General features: G+C 40.1%; 6 protein-coding genes across 7 annotated transcripts in view; 2 read left to right on the forward strand and 4 right to left on the reverse strand.

The window, feature by feature from the left end:
- Nucleotides 1–40: 40 nt before the first annotated feature.
- On the reverse strand, nucleotides 41–3,348 carry LOC108107763 (melanotransferrin). Its single transcript, XM_017215453.2, has 7 exons — nucleotides 3,182–3,348; nucleotides 2,666–3,093; nucleotides 2,458–2,591; nucleotides 2,233–2,393; nucleotides 1,723–2,174; nucleotides 1,487–1,651; nucleotides 41–1,421 (listed from the first exon to the last, which is right to left on the reverse strand). The coding sequence occupies exons 1-7, from the start codon at nucleotides 3,240–3,242 to the stop codon at nucleotides 363–365; spliced, it is 2,460 nt and encodes an 819-aa protein (XP_017070942.1). The 5' UTR covers nucleotides 3,243–3,348; the 3' UTR covers nucleotides 41–362.
- Nucleotides 3,349–3,651: 303 nt separating this feature from the next.
- LOC108107772 lies at nucleotides 3,652–4,043 on the forward strand. The gene is made up of 2 exons (XM_017215462.1): nucleotides 3,652–3,665; nucleotides 3,721–4,043. Exon 2 carries the CDS (start codon nucleotides 3,725–3,727, stop codon nucleotides 3,899–3,901), a length of 177 nt encoding a protein of 58 aa, XP_017070951.1. The 5' UTR covers nucleotides 3,652–3,665; nucleotides 3,721–3,724; the 3' UTR covers nucleotides 3,902–4,043.
- Nucleotides 4,044–4,202: 159 nt separating this feature from the next.
- On the forward strand, nucleotides 4,203–5,173 carry LOC108107770 (phosphomannomutase). The gene has a single exon (XM_017215460.2). It carries the CDS (start codon nucleotides 4,324–4,326, stop codon nucleotides 5,086–5,088), a length of 765 nt encoding a protein of 254 aa, XP_017070949.1. The 5' UTR covers nucleotides 4,203–4,323; the 3' UTR covers nucleotides 5,089–5,173.
- Nucleotides 5,100–6,964, reverse strand: LOC108107765 (kelch domain-containing protein 4). Its single transcript, XM_017215455.1, has 4 exons — nucleotides 6,762–6,964; nucleotides 6,393–6,698; nucleotides 5,919–6,339; nucleotides 5,100–5,856 (listed from the first exon to the last, which is right to left on the reverse strand). Exons 1-4 carry the CDS (start codon nucleotides 6,873–6,875, stop codon nucleotides 5,174–5,176), a joined length of 1,524 nt encoding a protein of 507 aa, XP_017070944.1. The 5' UTR covers nucleotides 6,876–6,964; the 3' UTR covers nucleotides 5,100–5,173.
- A 172-nt stretch (nucleotides 6,965–7,136) lies between these two features.
- On the reverse strand, nucleotides 7,137–10,685 carry LOC108107768. The gene is made up of 7 exons (XM_017215459.1): nucleotides 10,597–10,685; nucleotides 10,492–10,497; nucleotides 9,871–9,943; nucleotides 9,686–9,775; nucleotides 8,622–8,667; nucleotides 8,171–8,197; nucleotides 7,137–8,085 (listed from the first exon to the last, which is right to left on the reverse strand). The coding sequence occupies exons 1-7, from the start codon at nucleotides 10,605–10,607 to the stop codon at nucleotides 7,418–7,420; spliced, it is 921 nt and encodes a 306-aa protein (XP_017070948.1). The 5' UTR covers nucleotides 10,608–10,685; the 3' UTR covers nucleotides 7,137–7,417.
- The window catches only part of LOC108107766 (fibrous sheath CABYR-binding protein-like), a 30,445-nt gene continuing 23,696 nt past the window's right edge, over nucleotides 10,608–17,356 (reverse strand). Inside the window, exons 4-6 of one of the 2 annotated variants that reach the window (XM_017215457.1) lie at nucleotides 16,897–16,909; nucleotides 12,412–12,414; nucleotides 10,608–10,688 (exon numbers count right to left, since the gene is read on the reverse strand). In XM_017215457.1, the coding sequence (XP_017070946.1) occupies nucleotides 10,687–10,688; nucleotides 12,412–12,414; nucleotides 16,897–16,909 (18 nt within the window). In that variant the 3' untranslated portion in view covers nucleotides 10,608–10,686. Of the gene's footprint in view, nucleotides 10,689–12,411; nucleotides 12,415–14,002; nucleotides 16,910–17,356 lie in introns of those variants that run through there. The other variant, XM_017215456.2, reaches the window with a different exon arrangement.

Genomic DNA, 17,356 nt, shown 5'->3' on the forward strand with positions numbered 1-17,356 from the left:
TTATTTTTAAATTAAATTTTATTAAAGAAGAGTCCACACATTATTAATTTCGTTATTTTATTTGTATACTTAAAAAAGCTGTTGTAAAAGATTCGGCTTATATCTCCTAGGTACACTTTTTTGGACGGACTTAGTTGGTATGTACACAAACAAGAACTATATTAAGGCACATGTACTATATAAATAAAAGTATAGAACTTCTCTTCGGATAATTATCAGCTAAGGGGACTCTGATTTGATATATTCGGACGGAATGGATCTCACTTTTAAACTTAAACGTATTTGGAATGTAAAACGTTGATATGTTTCTCTTTGTGCTAGAGATAATTGTACAATTTTGAAATCTTACTGAGTCTCTTGATTTAGAGCATTGCAACTAAGGATCCCACAAGGAGCAGACTCATTGATAATGCCAACTGTGAGGCACCGGCATAACAATCGGTGATGCGGCGAGCCCGCATAAAATCGCTACCCAAATAGGCATCGTAGCGTCGCTTATTTGGGGGAATGATTTGCAACTGCCGCGTGGCATCCTGGAAGATCAGATCGTAGTGTCCGATCGGCGACGAGAACATGCTGAAGCTAAAGGCATCCACTTCCTTGCGACCATAAAGTTGTTGGGCATAGGTAAGCAGGTTGATATAAGCATTCATTTGGGTCTCGTTGTAATTGACTCCACCTCGAGTCACTACTGCATTGGCTTTAACCTTGCCCAGATTGCAGCGTTTGTACTCTTGAATCTCGGCACGAGTACCATCTGTGCACAGAAGTTCGAAATCGTCATTTAAGGCATTTCTCGCCCACCATTCCTTTCGCTTTCCGCCTGTACTCTCCATCACCGTGGTGTGCTTCATGAAGGCCACATGGCCGCCACCCTCTACGAGGCACCTGAAAGCACCCGTATGTCCATAGTAATCCTCCGAGGCATCACGACGACAGTATCTGTAGCTACTTCCATGGCACAGATCGCACATGCTATCGTAGGGCACTCCTGTGTTATATTCATTGCTTATAGCACCCGGCACACACGACTTGGTGAAATACTCTGCAGCAGCCCGAATTGAATCACATCCGTATGGACGAATCCAGCCGTTTGAAATGAACATAGCCATTGGATATGTCCATCCAGCGGCGGTATTAATACCCGTATGGCAGGTATTTTTGCCCTTTAGGTATGTCAACTCTGTATCAGGATCCTCTTCCTTGGCCACAGCCACCACATAATACTCGGGCTCACCCAGATTGTATACTTCCGACATGAAGGGTATTAGGTCATAATTTAATCCGCCAGTGTAAACATCTCCAGCATCAAAAACAGAAATGTCAGCTTTTCCCGCTTCGATGAACTGCATACAGTTAATGTGAGAGTGCATTTTCTTGCAGATGAGTTCCGGTTTCAACAGGTGCGCTTTTAGTGCAGTCTGTAAGGGATTAAACAAAAATTCTATTAGAATAAATCACTTTAAATTACCTCAAATTAACTCACCCTCATCTTGATGCACTTCTCGAGTTCGTTCTCTGAAGTTACGCAAAGAGTCATTGCCGGTACCGGACACTCACGAATTCCGTAAATATAATTAATGGCAGGTCCTAAATACTTGCTAAAGGACTGATCATCTTCAGGGATGATAGTAAGAGCCCGGCTGGAATCCTATGATGAAATTAGGAGTTTTAAATTTAAAATACATCTCAAAGAACAGTAAATTTATAAATACTACAAACCTGGAAGAGCAAATTTGGCTTGCCATAGCGTTTGGACTCGAAGATGCGAAACTTTTCATAGACAATGGAAGTGTTGGTGCCGTCTTGCTGGTTTCTTTCGGCGGAAAAACTGCTGTCCAAACGCTCGCTGCGATACTGATCGTATTGATTATCCTGTCTGTATGGATCATTGTTATCGTATTGGTTGTAGGAGTTTCGATCGTTATAATTGTTGCGGTTGCTGAAACCTTGTCCCTGCCTGCCCTGCTGGTCATCATGGGTTCCATCAGAGTACAGTTCCGCGATCCGTTTTAAGAACTGCTGATATTGCTTTCGATCGATGAAGCTGCGAGCTGAAGATGTGACAATGGCGTCCGCGGGAACTTGACCCCAATTGCACTGCCGGTAATCGCTGATGGGAACACGACGTCCGTCACGACAAAGCAGCTCAAAAGTGTCTGGTGATAAGTTCTCTAAAAAATCCGTTAAATATCAGTAATGGATTTTAGGGGGCTGGTCATAATTTCTTACTGAATTCAGTGGTCTGAAGCATTTCATTTACAGTCGAATGACGCAAGAAGGCAACATCTCCCTTCTCCAGTAGACACTTGAAGGCTCCCTCGTACCCAAAGTACGGATCTGAAGCTGAACAACGACCTCCGGGGATCTTGCCAGTGCAAAGTGTACACAGTCTGGTTATTGAGACATTACTTGTTAGTCAATATCTTTAAAATAAAAACTTTCTTATAGTCTTACTTATCAGAATTATCGCCAATGGGATTGTATTTGTCGGATAGCGAGTAGGAGGCACACGAATTGTTGAAATAGTTGGCAGCGGTCTTCACCTGATTGTTACAGTCCACAACTTCCATACCACCTTCTCTTTGCAGCTAAAATGTAGTTTTTAAATATTGCATATTTTGTTTAAATTGTGGAAGAATAATTAATGAAGTGTAATTCTCACCGTGTGAACGGGTACAATCCAACCGGCCAGACTTCCCACCCAGGGGAAGCAGACTTTCTTGTTGCGCATGTCGTGGAGATTATTAAAATTCGGCAGTGATCCTTTCTTGATAACCGCAACGGATTGATATTCTGAAAAGCCACCCTCCAGTTTTTCCTGCATGATTGGGATCAGGGAGTTGTATCTTCCCGCCGTGAAGACATCACCAGCGTCCAGCGAAGTGATGTGGGCCTTCTCACGATCTATGTGATGGATGCACTCATCGGCACTGTAAGCCATGAAGCATGTGAGATTTAGGAACACCTCGTCAAACAAGGCTCGATCGCGTTCAATAGCCACAGTGAGATTTTGGCATTTGTACTGCTCTGCCTGGCTCTTGGTGCACCAGATCATTCGGCTAGTTTTGTGCTCATCGAATTGATGTTGTGCTGTAAAATCGTAGTTCACAAAAAATTACTTGAAGTCATGCCAACGCCCAAGAAATTGCCAATATCTGAATTCCATTAGAAAACTTACCGTTAGCGAGGGTAAAATATAAAGCGCCGACTAGAGCCACAAAAACGAGGCTTCTAGCCATTTTTCAGATATAAGAAAGTTAACTAAAAAGACCAATCCTAAAAACAATTACTCAAACAATACACCACACCCAAGCCTAGCTCAAGATAGCCAGTGTCACCGAAGCAGAAAAGAGATAAAATACTAAGTATTTTCACAAAAATACCAACAGGTACCTACAGTGTACCATACTTAATTACGATTCGAGTGTGTGAAAAGTATACCAATTTTTTATTCTATGTTGACAAAAAATATGTTAAATAAAAAGTGTCATCCTTATTAAATATATACCAAAATTATGATAATTTATTCATTTCATTTATCAGATTTAATTTTTTTTTACCACGTTTTTTGTAGTTAGTGTTTACAGTAACTTACCTCAAACACACCACTGTAGTGTGACCTATTATTTGTCATTTTGTAGCATATTACGAGCAACTCAGGTGTTTTGTGTTTTATAATAACAAACCGAGAAATTATTTTAAATTTATTTTTATTAGCTAAATGGCAGTTCTACGTGGATGGAGATTCGTTGGCTTCGTGTCCTGCATCGTTGGAGCTGTGGGATTAACCCTATATCCTGTGATTATAGACCCCATGCTGAACACCGAAAAATACAAAACCCTGCAGGAATACAGCAAGATAAAAAGAGATGAACTGCAACATGTTAAAAGGCAGTAAAAATACCGATTACAGCACTTTAATTAAGAACCCAAATATGTGTATTTTTGTTTACATGATAGCGCACTAAAATGTAAATATTCTAAGCCTTTTAGAAATACAAGAAAGTCTGTTCGTCGTTTAGCAGCATGAACTAAGTCAATTGATTAATCGTTTACTTTACATTTTTTTTCCTTTATATTACTAACAAAAATATTGTTTTTAAATAACATTTTAAATTTATTTATCAACAAAAGCTCAACTTCAAATATAAATTATGAGTGCAATATGGTTCCAGAACTAGTTCTCAGCCGGTGCAGCTGAAGCTTTAGGGTATTTCTCACCAACTCGTTGCCGCTTATAAGGTTCTTTATCTCGAATCATACGTGGACATAATTATTTGGATAATAAATAGAGGAAGTTTATAATTAGTCTAATGCAAAATGAGTACCGCAACACTGAAACGTGACGAAATCCTTCTGCTTTTTGACGTGGATGGGACTTTAACTATGCCCAGATCTGTAGTCACTCCACAGTTTGAGGAGTTCTTTTACACAAAGGTGAAACCCAGGGCGACCATCGGAATTGTTGGAGGATCCGACCTGGAAAAGATGTTCGAACAGCTGAATGGTCAGAAGATCCTCAACGAGTTTGATTTTATATTCCCGGAGAATGGATTGGTGCAGATTGAAGGTGGAAAGGAGGTGGGCAAGCAGAATATTATCAAGCATCTGGGAGAGGATACTCTGAAACGGTTCATCAACTTTGTCCTGAGGTATCTATCCGAGCTGGATGTGCCCATTAAGAGGGGAACCTTTATCGAGTTCCGAAACGGTATGATGAACGTATGTCCCATCGGAAGGCAGTGCACTAGGGAAGAGCGGAATACTTTCGCGGCCTACGACATTGAACACAAGGTGCGGGAGAAAATGATCAAGGACCTCAAGAAGGAATTTGCTGATGTGGATCTCACGTACTCTATTGGTGGTCAGATAAGTTTTGATGTCTTTCCCCATGGTTGGGATAAAACCTACTGCCTGCGTCATATCGAAGCCTATTATAAGTTTAAGGAAATCCACTTCTTTGGTGATAAAACGGAACCGGGCGGCAATGATTATGAGATTTACAGCGATCCTCGAACTATCAGCCATAGGGTATATACTCCCGACGACACTCAACGCATTCTTACGGAGATTCTTGAGTTGTGAGACAATTGAGCTTACTTTAAAATATTCCATTTTGATATATGTGTACGATTGTTAAACAAATTTAATATATAGTCATTTGAAAGTACTAATCCGTATCCATATCAGAGCTGTTGGAGCTTTCCTCTTCACCGCTGCTGCATTCCTCATCGCTGCTGCTGCTGTCGCTGTCCTCCCAATCGTGGGCCTTTAAGTTATTGGGGATTATCACCTTCCATTCAAGTTTGTGCAAATCCAAGGAGTAGAAATCGTTATAGGTCAATTGCTTAGCGTCCTCTTCAAAGAGTCCACCGAATATGTATAGTGTTCCTTTGCATACGCAGAGGCCGGGATTCATGCGCGGAGATGGTACGTTAGTTGGCTTGGGTTTGCCAAAAAGACTTGGTATTTTGGACACGTAATTGGAACTCGTGTTGGGTCCGCCAACGGTAACTGTGAAAATGCCATCTGTGGTAGTGGTTACTGGCTTATCAGGAGCGGACATCTCAACATCCTTGCACTCGTCCGATTCCTTTTTCTCAGCGGGACTACTTTTCGTTTGAATCTCCTGTAATCTCCACGTTTGAGAGGTTAAATCAAAAGCCAGGAGATCGTCGCCAAACTGTCCATGTACATCTTCGTCGTCTTCATCGACGTCCATAACGCCACCAAATGTGTATGCCTTGCCATTCGCTGCTACAGTGAAACCAACACTGCTACGTGGTTTGGGCTTATATCCTCCGGGCTTCACGGGTGCCCATTTGTATTTATTATCAGCGTCGCTAGAGTTTTCTAATCAAAAATTTGAATATATTAAAGATTGGTTCATTGAAATATATGCTTTAAAAACTTACTATCTTGACTCAAGACAAACATATCTGAATGAGTCACTCCACGATCCGCTTCCTTTTTCATAGAGGCCCTTGAGTAACCACCCCAAACATAGATCTTGCCTTCCGGAGATGCTGCTATACAGCACCCAGATCGAGGAGATGGGACTATAGTTCCCCCAATCTCAGTTTTAAGCCACTGATAAGATTCCAGCGAGAAGATGTGAAGATCGTTGAAGTAGTGATACGACTGGTTATTATCATGAAAGCCGCCAAAGATGAAAAGCCGCTTCTTAGAGACTGTCATTCGATGGCCACTCCTCGGACTTGGTCCATTAGGGGCAGTTAGCTTTTCCCATTTGCGGGACTTTAGGGAGAATTTCCATAAGTCCTTGTAGTGATGGAACTGCAGCTGAGAGGGACTAGCATGCTCTCCTCCAAACATCTAAAAAGTTTAAAATTTAAATTTAGTTCATAAGATATACGGTTCCCGTTTACCCAAAGTTCTCCTCCATTACTGGCCACAGCCACCATTTGGTGCCCACTTCTTGGTGTGGGTCCTGAAGGCGACCTCAGTTCCCTCCATTCACCAGTTTTTATATTGTAAAAATATAAATCGTTATAAACTGTGGTCTTGGTTCCCGTGTAAAGTTCTCCGCCAAACAAAATGAGCTCCTCCTTTTCTGGATGAGAAACCAATGTGAAATTGGATCGGGGAGTCGGTGGAGAACACACGGATTCGCTAATGGTTTCAATCTTTCCCTCCTTGGCCTCCAGCAATTGAATGATATCAGCTATATTTGCCTGTAAGAAATATGATTATGATTAGTAAGTTTGATATGAGCTCGCGCCTATATTTCCTCTTACTTCTCCAAGTTTTTCAAGCATTTTCTTTTGCCGTGCCGCTTGCTTTTTATCCGTTTTCATGGCTGTCTTCTCGGCTCCTTTACCCTTCTTCTTGTTCTTGTCCTTCTTGCCCATCTTTAAGGTTTAATTTATGTTAAGATGTTTAAATCAACAAACAATTTTTGCCGCACGTGTATCGTATGGAATTGAAAGAAGAAGATGTGTATTATTGGGATTGTCAGATACTTGTTGAGCAGTACGGACGCAATTGTGAGAAATATACTAACGGGTATTTTTAAAAGTGAGCGCGAAAAATGAATTTAAATCTAAAAAGTTGAGTTTACTTAGAAGACAACTTACTAATAAAATATCCTTCTTCCATCAAAATAAGATTTATTTAATAAATGCAACAAAAAAGCATAAAACCTTTTTAATCAGAATACATGTATAAGTTAGGTTATAAATAAAAGAGTACAAATTCAAACATCAAAACAAACATAAGTTTCTCCGAAAATAAACTTTTACAAACACAAGGAAATGTTAATCTTAAATGAAGTTAACTTCTTAAAATACACACTTTAGTTAATTGAAAAACAAATACTTTGATTATTAAATGGTCAATGTTATAAGTAGTATGGTATGTAGACATTTGTGGCTTAACACACTTATTCAGGTAATTAGGATTGTGAAGGATTGCTGCTCGAAGATCCGCGACAATTGACCGACCAACTGGAGTCGAATCCACAGGCGGAATCCGAATCCGAATCAACGGCGAAGGTTGGTGCTAAACCTTTAGGGGCACGCAACTGATTTGGAGTCGTAGGCATGCTGCTATATCCACCATTTAAATTTGAACTGGAGTTCGAGGAGCAGATAGAATCACGGGGCGAATCGGTTGCATTCGAGGCGTAGGATGATCGCTTAGAGGACTTATTTCGCTTGCTTATATAGTCAACGGTTTTCGGCGGTGGCATTAGCTCTTCCGATCGATGTGGTATATTGTCAGCCGATCCCCAAGACTTGTGCACTCCGTCATAGATATTCCGGTTATTGGGAACACTCGCCCTCGACGGAAGGCCGCCGTTCGTTCCGTATGGTGTGCTCATCGCTGCCCTCTGATTCGGATGTCGACTCCGTGTCGTACCAACGTGGTGATGATGACGCTGATGAGGGGCTCGGTGAGACCGATGGCGACTTGCTGTTCCAGTTCCCCCGCCACTGCCATAGCCCGTCGGTGCCACCCCACTGCCATTGCCCACTCCCAAGAAATTGCTGAACGCCTCGGTGGTCTTCTTTACCCGGACATTCAACGAACCAATCCGCAGGAAGCCCAAATCTTTTTCGACTGAAAATTAATATTTAATATTTTAATAAAATTAACATTTTTATGTTAGGCAATTAAGATATTTCTAATATCTCTTACTACTTACTTGCATGCTTTTTGCGAGCCTTGATTTCTGTAAGTGAAGTAAAAAGAGATATATAATTTATTAATACTTAAATATATTTTAGAATCTCAATATCAAATGAACGTGCATAAACTTAAAAAAAATGCCTTAAGTTAGCGGACTTTTGGAAACAAATATAAAATAATGCAGGCGATGGGAAAAACATAGAAAAAAAACTCAAAAGAAAACTTACCAATAGCAACGGAAATGTTGTAACTCAAAATGCTTGCCAAAAATTAAACCAAATAAAAAGATTTATATCTACCAAATGTAGAAGAAGCATATATATATATTTACAGGCTAAAAAATACGAAAGGTTAACATATTGAAGCTAAGGTTGCAACTGAAGGTTAAGCTGGCAAAATAAATTGAACATGGCTTTAATCAACACTAATGGTTTTGAAATACTCAAGATCGTTAAATCTCAACCTGCCTCCAGGTACCGTTGAGTCCGCCGCTGAATCGCATCGCTTGAATCTCTACATGCAGCAAAATTGAAAATAGAGATAGATAGAGGTTCCCATTTTATATTAATTACTAGCTCAGTTTAAAGTTCGTATACTCTACTTTTCTTCAGTAAGTTTGTTTGATGATGGGGCAAGAATATTATTAATTCCGAAAGCGCATTCTCTTTATGATTTAAGTTAATATCTTGAAAAATCTTTTAGGGTTTATGTTTTTAATATCACCAGTTCGGTTAAGACATTCAAATCTTAATAGTTTAGTTTTTAAAATGCAAATATTTTATTGTGTTTTACTGTTCCAATAAACATGCGATTAATTTTTAGATATGTACATAAAACTTAGTTATATTAAGTTAATATTGGTAAAAAATATATAACATATTAAGGCCATGCTTTGATACTTAAAAATTAGTGCAGAAGGTGTAGTTAATTTACAATATTTCGTAGTTTTTCTCTCATAAAAAGTTGAAATAATATTTTTAGTTAAGCAGACCCAACTAATTATTTTGAAATTGTTACATATATACATTAGCAAAATTTTTTGGAAAGGGTAAATACAGGTGGAAGATTATAAAAACAAGCCAGTGCAGCAATTAACCATGCTCTGGTGGGTTAGTAACAACATCTTTGGTGGACTGGCGACGGCTGCCACCCGCGGTGGCTCGAAAGGTCTTGCGGAGAAAGCTTTCTTTGCGTCGAGTGGTGGCCCCACGAAAGGGTACCGGATGTCCCTCCATTTCACAGGGCAACAGATCACTATCCTCACTGTTGGGCTTAAAGACAGCCGACAGCGGTTGCCCTGGCGACTTTTTGGGTCGACGATGGACCGTCATCATCGACTGTGTACGCGACACAGCACCACCTCCGCCACCAAGCGAACCACCGCTAATGGTGGCAAACCGATTCTGAGCACGTTTCTTGCCGCGGGTTAGTGCACTACCCAGTGTACCGCCAGTGATCTGACTACTCTCAATGAATCCCAGGTGGTAGTTGTTGTTCACCTCCGCACTGAAGAAATACTTTTCATACTCACTGCTGCACGTCGAGGCCGAGACACTCGACCGCTGGCGACTGTAGTCCAGTGGCTTGTTGCCACTCCAGTCCATGATGTCCCGATTGGCCTCTGTTGAAAGTTAAAAGAAAGTGGATTACCTATTTTTATCTTCTATTATATTAGATAATTACTTTAATATATATATTATATTAATAAATACTTACTGTAGACATTCCAGAGTAACTCAAATATGTTGTCTCTGCCAAACTGGGTGGCCAAATGGAGGGGTGTGTATCCCTAAATAGCAATAAAAAATATGAATTTTAATAACAGATTTTTACAATATTAATATTTAATCTATTCCCCCTGTAATTTTGATAAACAATAAGAACCCATATATAACCATGTTTTGCCACTTGCGGTATGTGTTGCAAGAACCGTATCGAATCCTGCGGCTGTGATTGACAATTCACTTTGTTTCAAATGTGGATGTGACATTTTAATACATTTGAGTGAATTTAATTTCGCAGTAACAAAGCACCGTTCAATTTAAAATTTTGTAAACTTGAATGCACGAAGGCAAAAGGATTGAGTTTGAAATTGGAGGTGACAGGCTGGTGATGCCCAATTGGATATGCTCGTCATGATTTGTCACAGCCGGAGCTCTTGGTTCAGTTTCGAGTCCAAAAAAAAAAAAAAGAAACCCCCTTTGGGAAAGGGTTATGTTACGCGACTCTGTGACATGTGACGCAGATTTACGCGCGACTGGGACAAGCCAATAAGTCGGTTCGTCGTTTATTATTAAAATTGCCTCAATAGATTTACATATCATATCACTCACTCACCCCGTTCTAAAAGGCGTCAACAGTTGGCGAAGGCGATCACATGGAATAAAGAATGTATATTAAAATCTTCAACTTAACACGTTGCCATCTTAGATAATCGCTTACCGTTCTGGCATTTACATCTGCCTTATAGGTGCCGGCAATTAGCTTAACCACATCTTCATTGCCGTGCTTGGCTGCCCAGTGCAGAGCGGTCTGTAAGGAATTAGTATGGGTTAAGTAAGTCATATCGTTATAAAATGTGGAAGTGCACGTTTTATAATAATAGTTTTGCTAATTATTCCTGGAAAATGGAATAAAACTGACTGATTTAGATAGAGATTAAGTACTTTGAAATGGTTACATTACATTCATTCTATCAAGTAGCATGAAAACTAGAAGAATATTGTCCTTAAAACTTTTTAAACTTATAAAAACCATATAATACTTATAAATTATGTTTTTTTTATATCAGTTAGGATATTTGTTGAGGGATTAATTGTAAACACGCCATCTGAAACGGTAGTTGCGTTGAATGTCGTTGTCCCAATCGCGTCGCAGATGCCCCAGTTCTGGAACTATTTGTTCCGCCATCAATTGGCCTTTGGGACCGCCGAACTCGAGGACGAGGACGACTCCACTCAGCTGCCGTATCCGAGATTTAGCGATATAAATAAATTGGCCAGCCACCGCCGAATGCCTGTTGCCTCAATTATTTTCATGTTAACATAATAATTTAGTATGGCAAAACGATTCGCCCGACTGCGATAAGCTGTTGGCTGGTCTGGCTAAACGGAATTGGAGCTGGGAGCTGGGCCGCTGGTGAATCGCCGGTCAGATCTTGACCAGATCGCCACCACCACCACCACCATCACCACCATCACAGTGCATTTTCATCGGCGGTGCATGTCTGATTTTCTATAGAATTGTTTGCCGCCGCACTGCAGCAGCAGCAGCAGCCCACGTACGTATCTCCCATGTGTTGACAATGAAGACGGTCACTTTCTGACTTTCTGGACAACAGCGGCGACAAACGCGAGGATCGCAAAACGGTCCAAGATCGGGTCGAACAAATAGAGTTTCAGCTTCAGTCAATTCCCATAGTCTGGCCGATCCGGCGATCGGTATGTAATTCTTTTCAAGGGAAATTTGTTTCGTGTCTCCCGTTTAAGAAGCTTCCAGCCTCAGCTCCAACTCCAACTCCAGCTCCTCCTGCTGACGTAGTTATTGCTGTCGATGCATCTTAATCTGCCCAGCCTGGCATTTAATCTCGTCCATTGTCTTTTACCAAACCAATGATCACGGCCAGGAGCTGCAAGTTGAGAATTACGGAGCTGGGACTTGGAAGCTGGGGAAGTCGCAACGTGAGGCGATGGAATGTGGGTATAATTTGGTTACAGTGATACTCCGACTCGTCTCTATTCAATTAGCGCATTTTTTGTCGAATTAGATAAGGGAAATTAAATTCTCAACAGATACGACATGGTGGTAAAAGTTAAGTTAGTATACGATGAGCTAATAAAGCGGTTAAGGGATTTGCTCTTTATTTGCTGATTATTGGGTTATGGTAGTAGTTAGTTATCTTATAATCTTCTCTTGCCTTTGATCAGTTAATAAAGATAGTTTTATTAACAAGTGCGCAAAGGTCTTCCTGCTCAGTTTGGAAAACTAGTTAAATCTTTCTAAGTAATAAATACAAGGTCCTACTTAAGATCTTCATTTACTATTTCCCCAATAAATAGAACTTAGAATTTATAACCAGGCTGCCTTCATCTTTCCCCCGTCTACGTTTAATTATAAAAAGGGCCCGAGATTCGCATCGAAGTTGGCATTGTCCGTGGATTATCGCCTTGTTAGCCTGGCCAGTTTGGCAGATGCTGAAAGGCTGGCTGCGACGACCGGTTTTGGGGCTTACAAATCGTCTCACGCGCAGCTTTCAAGAGCTTCGTAGCGATTTTAGCCATTTCGGGAAGTTGGCCGCTACAGTGTCTGAGCGAGCCTTTTTACATATGGCACGTTGTCCGTCTGCACGTTTAAATTTATTGTCCATTCCATTAATGGTGGCAAGGGACAGGAATTTTGTGTCTTTGAAAGTGAAATGCCATAAATTCTTGTGTCTCGTTCAGCTGTGGCATTGTATTGGCACACCGCAAGCAAACAGAGCGATTTGCCTCTCCTCTGGATCAGCAATCCTCCGATCCGTTTGCCGAATCCTTCCTTGCCTGGCATCGCATCGTAACCAAATGCCCAGAAATTCCAGGAGCGCAGAGATTCCAATACCTAGGTCGTGCGACATTTAACCGTGTTGCTGATCCGTTATTGCCACATGATCATAAAAGGATGTTGCAAATATTTCACGCAGCATTAAGTTTGGAAGGTGTTAATGGTGCATACTTCGGTATATCTCACAGATTTCAAGGAGCATTGAAGTATATTTTTATAGACTTAACAGTATTTGCTATCTAAAATATTAAATATTATAAATTAAAAACCAACTATACTTACATACTGCATTCCAAGCGATCCATTGAACATGTAAAATAAAAACAGAAGGCCTAATTAATAATTAAACTCAAGATAAAGCGCCAAAAAGCACTCAGAAAAGCAGACACAAATTCCTCAAAAAAACTAAAAAAAAACTGATGGATCCAGTGGCAGGATTTGGATAAGACCCAAGCAAGTGCATATTATTATATGTGCCATTTTCGCTTAACAAGTTAATAACACATCCAGACAGCTTCAACGGCAATTACAACCCTTCATTTCATTTTTCTGGCAGATGGATATCGCCGTCCAGCAAAGTAACTGCAGCTAGTCATACCACTAGTCAAGTGTCCTTGCCACTGTGCCACAGAAAACCCTAATGGTGCCAACTATGTATGTATGATAATGAGGGTCAGAGGAACTGGAATGCCAATGCGGGTCCTTGTGGATCAAGTAGAGTGCTTGCTTCCTTCCTTTCTTCCTTCAGAAGTGCGGATGTTCGTTTAGCGCCAAAAGTCGAGTAGAGTGCCTTGCGCTGCATGCCACTGACGTACCGTCGCTCGGAGGCGTTTTGATCGAAATTCGATATTGCGCTGATAACAGGGGAATGGGTGATCGCTTGACGGGACGGGAGCAAACGAGACCGCCTGTAACCCAGAAGCTGTCATTTTGATGAATCGCCAGGACACGAAAACTGTCATGTTTAACATGGCCCAGCTCTTGGCTCTGACTCCGCCGACTCCGACTCTGGTTATAATTAAGACTCCCTTGTTCTTTTCCGTAATTGCAGTTGGATCTGGTGTCACCGATCGGTGGGCAGCACATTGCTCTGGAGATTACTCGCAAATTAATTTATCATTAAAGGTGCACACTCGCACCGTTTTCGACTGTCAAGACCTTAACAATCTTTCGAAATAATGACGAACAAGAGTCATGTTTTTCCTAGACTCAAGTCATTAATGCGAGTTTAATTTGTGTTTGTTTTTCCGAGTTAGTTACATATTAGAGTGGTCATGTTTATACTTACGCCCTGTTTATATTTTCGGTTTGTTTGTTTCCGATCGGTGAATGTTGGTACATGGTTGTAAATTACCGAAAAAGAAAGCATTAGAATGGGAATAGTAATTAAAAGTGAATGACAAGGGGGGTTGGAATAGTAAGTTGATGTAGATAATAGATAAGGATAAATTTTAAAATGATTATAAAAGTATTTAAATGTTTTATAATATCTAATAACTTAAGATACAATATTATTTCCTTAAAATGTGAATAAAATAGGAAAAAATCACCTAATCAACGTGAAATATTAATAATTCCTCCATCCTAGCACCAACTTTAAGCTCTACCTAAACCATCGACATGCTCAGACCTAAACTAATGCTAAACTAATTTAACCCCAGATATTTAAGCCTCCAATTAAGCTATCTAGTTAGGCTATCACTTTCGAAAGGTGTGCTAGTTCCCAGAGTGATCAGAGACAAGCCACCAATCTTTCGGGACATAATTGTGAAACAGAAACAATTATTTTCTATTTACGCTAAACTGGACATGATACACATACGAGTATATGAACAAAAATAAAACCTAATCAATATCAAAGCTGACCAAATCGACAACTACATAGGTCTAATTGCCACGCCATTTCGAATAGAATAGCTAACAATCTTGACAAGCCAAAAACAACAATAATCACCGGGGATACGATAAAATAAACACAACAACAACAATAATAATGACAGCCAAAGTCTTCACAGCGTTTTTTATCAAAACGAAACAATCTAAATGATATATTAAGCGCAAAGCAAATAACGCTCTTTTTGTCGTCACCATGTCCTTTCTCTTTCGCTCCCAAGTTAAGTTATCCAATTATGCGGATTATTAATTTAACTGGGTCGTTCGCTGCCCGCTGCTGCTGCTGCTTGCCTGCCTGCCACGGCGATACCCTCGTCCATTTCCCCACCCGAATCCGTATCCGTATAAGTCCCCTGGTCAGTGGTCACTGGTCCGAGGTCCGTGGGCCGATCGCTCTCGCTGGCCACTTGTCGTTTCACAAGTTGTCAAAACTTGTCATTTAACCGACAATGAGCCTTGTTTGCTTTAATCGTGGTTATTATGCGTGCGGCTGACTTAGCCGCTCCCTCGGAATTATTAATGATGCGTCGACCGCTTTGGCAGGTGCTCTTTCCTGGCCACTGGACATTCAACACTGGCCTTTTGGCTGCCTCGCGGGGACTACTTATTGGCATCTCTGAGAGTGTCTCTAATTAGTACACTTAAAGAAAAGGAAGCACTTAAAGAGATCTATAGTATAAGTGATACTTAAAATTTTACTGAATAATCTATTGCCTGTTATATTTATTAACAGCCTTAATGATCCTTCTAAAATAGTTATAATAAAATTAAAACTCGGATTATCGACCCTGCCTGCTTTTTCTGCGTAAGCGTTCTAACGGTGCGTGTCAGTGTGCCCAGCGGGGAAAACACAAAAAGGTCGAATTTGACATTCTAGCGGGATGTTTAAATTCAACTAATTAAAAATAATTAGGACCTCTTAAAATACGTATTTAGAATAATAATATTCCGAGACTTTAGATATGTCTATATATTTTCATGTTGTTCTTTTATTATCTTTCTAAATTTCTCTCTCTGTAATCAAGATTCTGACGCATTTAGATCGCTGGCCGACGCACTTGGCTTCTTCTCTAAGCAAAATTAATTCGCAGTTGGGATAATCCTGTTATTGCCGCATTGCTGCCATGATTTATATATCACACCGAGTGTCCGGTGGCCCGACTGTCCAATTAATTCTCACCGGACCTAATTTATTCGTAATATCCCAGTGAGCTGGAGGCATGCAAAAGGGAGCCTTCCTTTAATTGGTTTTATAACAGCAGGGTGGCTCATTTGTCAATGTGGCAATCAATAAATTCGCGAACAGGTGGAAACTCATAACTGCGAACGGGCTTAGGTTGCTTTATTTTTATATTTTTTTTTCCATTTTTTGTTTTTTTTTGGTTTTTGCATCATTCAGTTGCACAGTAGTCGCGGCGATGAGGGTTCACTCCTGTGCCTGTCCAAAAGGAATGACGATCCTCGTCGTCGGCTGGCGATCGGAGACCAACGAACAGGTGATCGTCCGAGCAGAGTGCTGTTTTTGTTATTAAGTTGTTAAGCTAAATTATTGTTTTTCCCGTTTTTTTTTAGTTTATGTATTTATTGTGCTTGCCTCCTCGCCGCCATTGGCGACATTTAACAGCTCGTGCATTTATATTGTCCGACAAGACCTATTAACAACATATCAAGCACGCGTGTACAATAATATCTAAATGTTAACACAAATGACTACAATGTGGCAGTTTATTCAGTAAATGGGTATTAAGTTAGCGAAGATTTTGTTCTAAATGAAAAGGAAATATCTCTTAGTATAGGTCCGTAACTTTAGTCACATCTTATTCATATTTTTAATAGCATTTAGTTAAGGTAAAAGTTCATTTAAAGACAACCATTCCCCATTTTAATTTCTTTCATAAAGTATTTATTAAAATATTACCTACACTCTAATTAAAACTGCATATTTTGTGTGTTAACTTTCGGTTAAGTTTCAGGGTAACCATGTTGCAGTTACACGAAAAAGGAAAGATAATTGCAAAATATACCCTTGCATTAAGTGGCAATGGTTGCACACCCTTGTGGTTATTATTTTAACTTTGTGCAGATAATGAATTTCGATTAAAACAGGTTTAAGTTCTGGCCAAAACTAAAAGTCCTTGACGGCTAAGAAAAGATGGTTGCAGAAGTAACGTGTCAATGGTTTTGTTTTATAACGTGAAAACGGTTTGTATGTGCAATCATTTGCATTAAATTGCTAGATGGTGGCTAATAGGTACTAACTAGTTTTTATACTAACATTTAAGGATAAGTTTTAAAATGGTTATAAACTTACCGTCGCTGGACACTGAAAGTAAAGAGAAGAGAAGTCGTTAGTATAAGGTTTTTGAAGGCAATTTGAATGTTTTTAAGATAGAATATAATAGATCTTTATCTAGATAATGAATAATAGGAAACCTTCTTGAGATCTCCCCTTTTTGTGATCTATAAAAACTCCCAATTGCAATTAAGTTGTGCGTTCTCATTCCTTCATTCAGCACAAATCAAGTACATAATTAAATACGTAATGCCTGTATGGAATCAGTTCAGATCGATAGCTGATTTAATTGTTTGACTAATTGAGAGATTTTTTACTGCCTCAAAGGCGAACCCCCAAGACGCGCATCCAAACCACGAGAAGCTGCAGTATTATTTGCTCCATTTGGCACTCGGTTAACTTAATGACTTGATTTGCCAGACTGATGAGGTGCGGCTGATTAGCAAGCACTGGGGGACACAAAACAGGACAGTAGCG

Source organism: Drosophila eugracilis, unplaced genomic scaffold (assembly GCF_018153835.1).
Source record: "Drosophila eugracilis isolate 14026-0451.02 unplaced genomic scaffold, ASM1815383v1 contig_2088, whole genome shotgun sequence".
Classification (NCBI taxonomy): domain Eukaryota; kingdom Metazoa; phylum Arthropoda; class Insecta; order Diptera; family Drosophilidae; genus Drosophila; species Drosophila eugracilis.

Bases quoted from the DNA above. Each gene is read 5' to 3' on its own strand.
- LOC108107763 (XM_017215453.2), bottom strand. From the start codon at position 3,242: ATGGCTAGAAGCCTCGTTTTTGTGGCTCTAGTCGGCGCTTTATATTTT. The intron at 2,592-2,665 runs GTGAGAATTACA...ACTACATTTTAG, and splicing joins GGATTGTACCCGTTCACACG to CTGCAAAGAGAAGGTGGTAT. The intron at 1,652-1,722 runs GTTTGTAGTATT...ATTTCATCATAG, and splicing joins AGCCAAATTTGCTCTTCCAG to GATTCCAGCCGGGCTCTTAC.
- LOC108107772 (XM_017215462.1), top strand. From the start codon at position 3,725: ATGGCAGTTCTACGTGGATGGAGATTCGTTGGCTTCGTGTCCTGCATC.
- LOC108107770 (XM_017215460.2), top strand. From the start codon at position 4,324: ATGAGTACCGCAACACTGAAACGTGACGAAATCCTTCTGCTTTTTGAC.
- LOC108107765 (XM_017215455.1), bottom strand. From the start codon at position 6,875: ATGGGCAAGAAGGACAAGAACAAGAAGAAGGGTAAAGGAGCCGAGAAG. The intron at 6,699-6,761 runs GTAAGAGGAAAT...TATTTCTTACAG, and splicing joins TGCTTGAAAAACTTGGAGAA to GCAAATATAGCTGATATCAT. The intron at 6,340-6,392 runs GTAAACGGGAAC...TAAACTTTTTAG, and splicing joins GTAATGGAGGAGAACTTTGG to ATGTTTGGAGGAGAGCATGC.
- LOC108107768 (XM_017215459.1), bottom strand. The intron at 9,776-9,870 runs GTAAGTATTTAT...AACTTTCAACAG, and splicing joins GTTACTCTGGAATGTCTACA to AGGCCAATCGGGACATCATG. The intron at 8,668-9,685 runs GTGAGTATGAAA...TGCTGCATGTAG, and splicing joins CTCGGCCTCGACGTGCAGCA to AGATTCAAGCGATGCGATTC.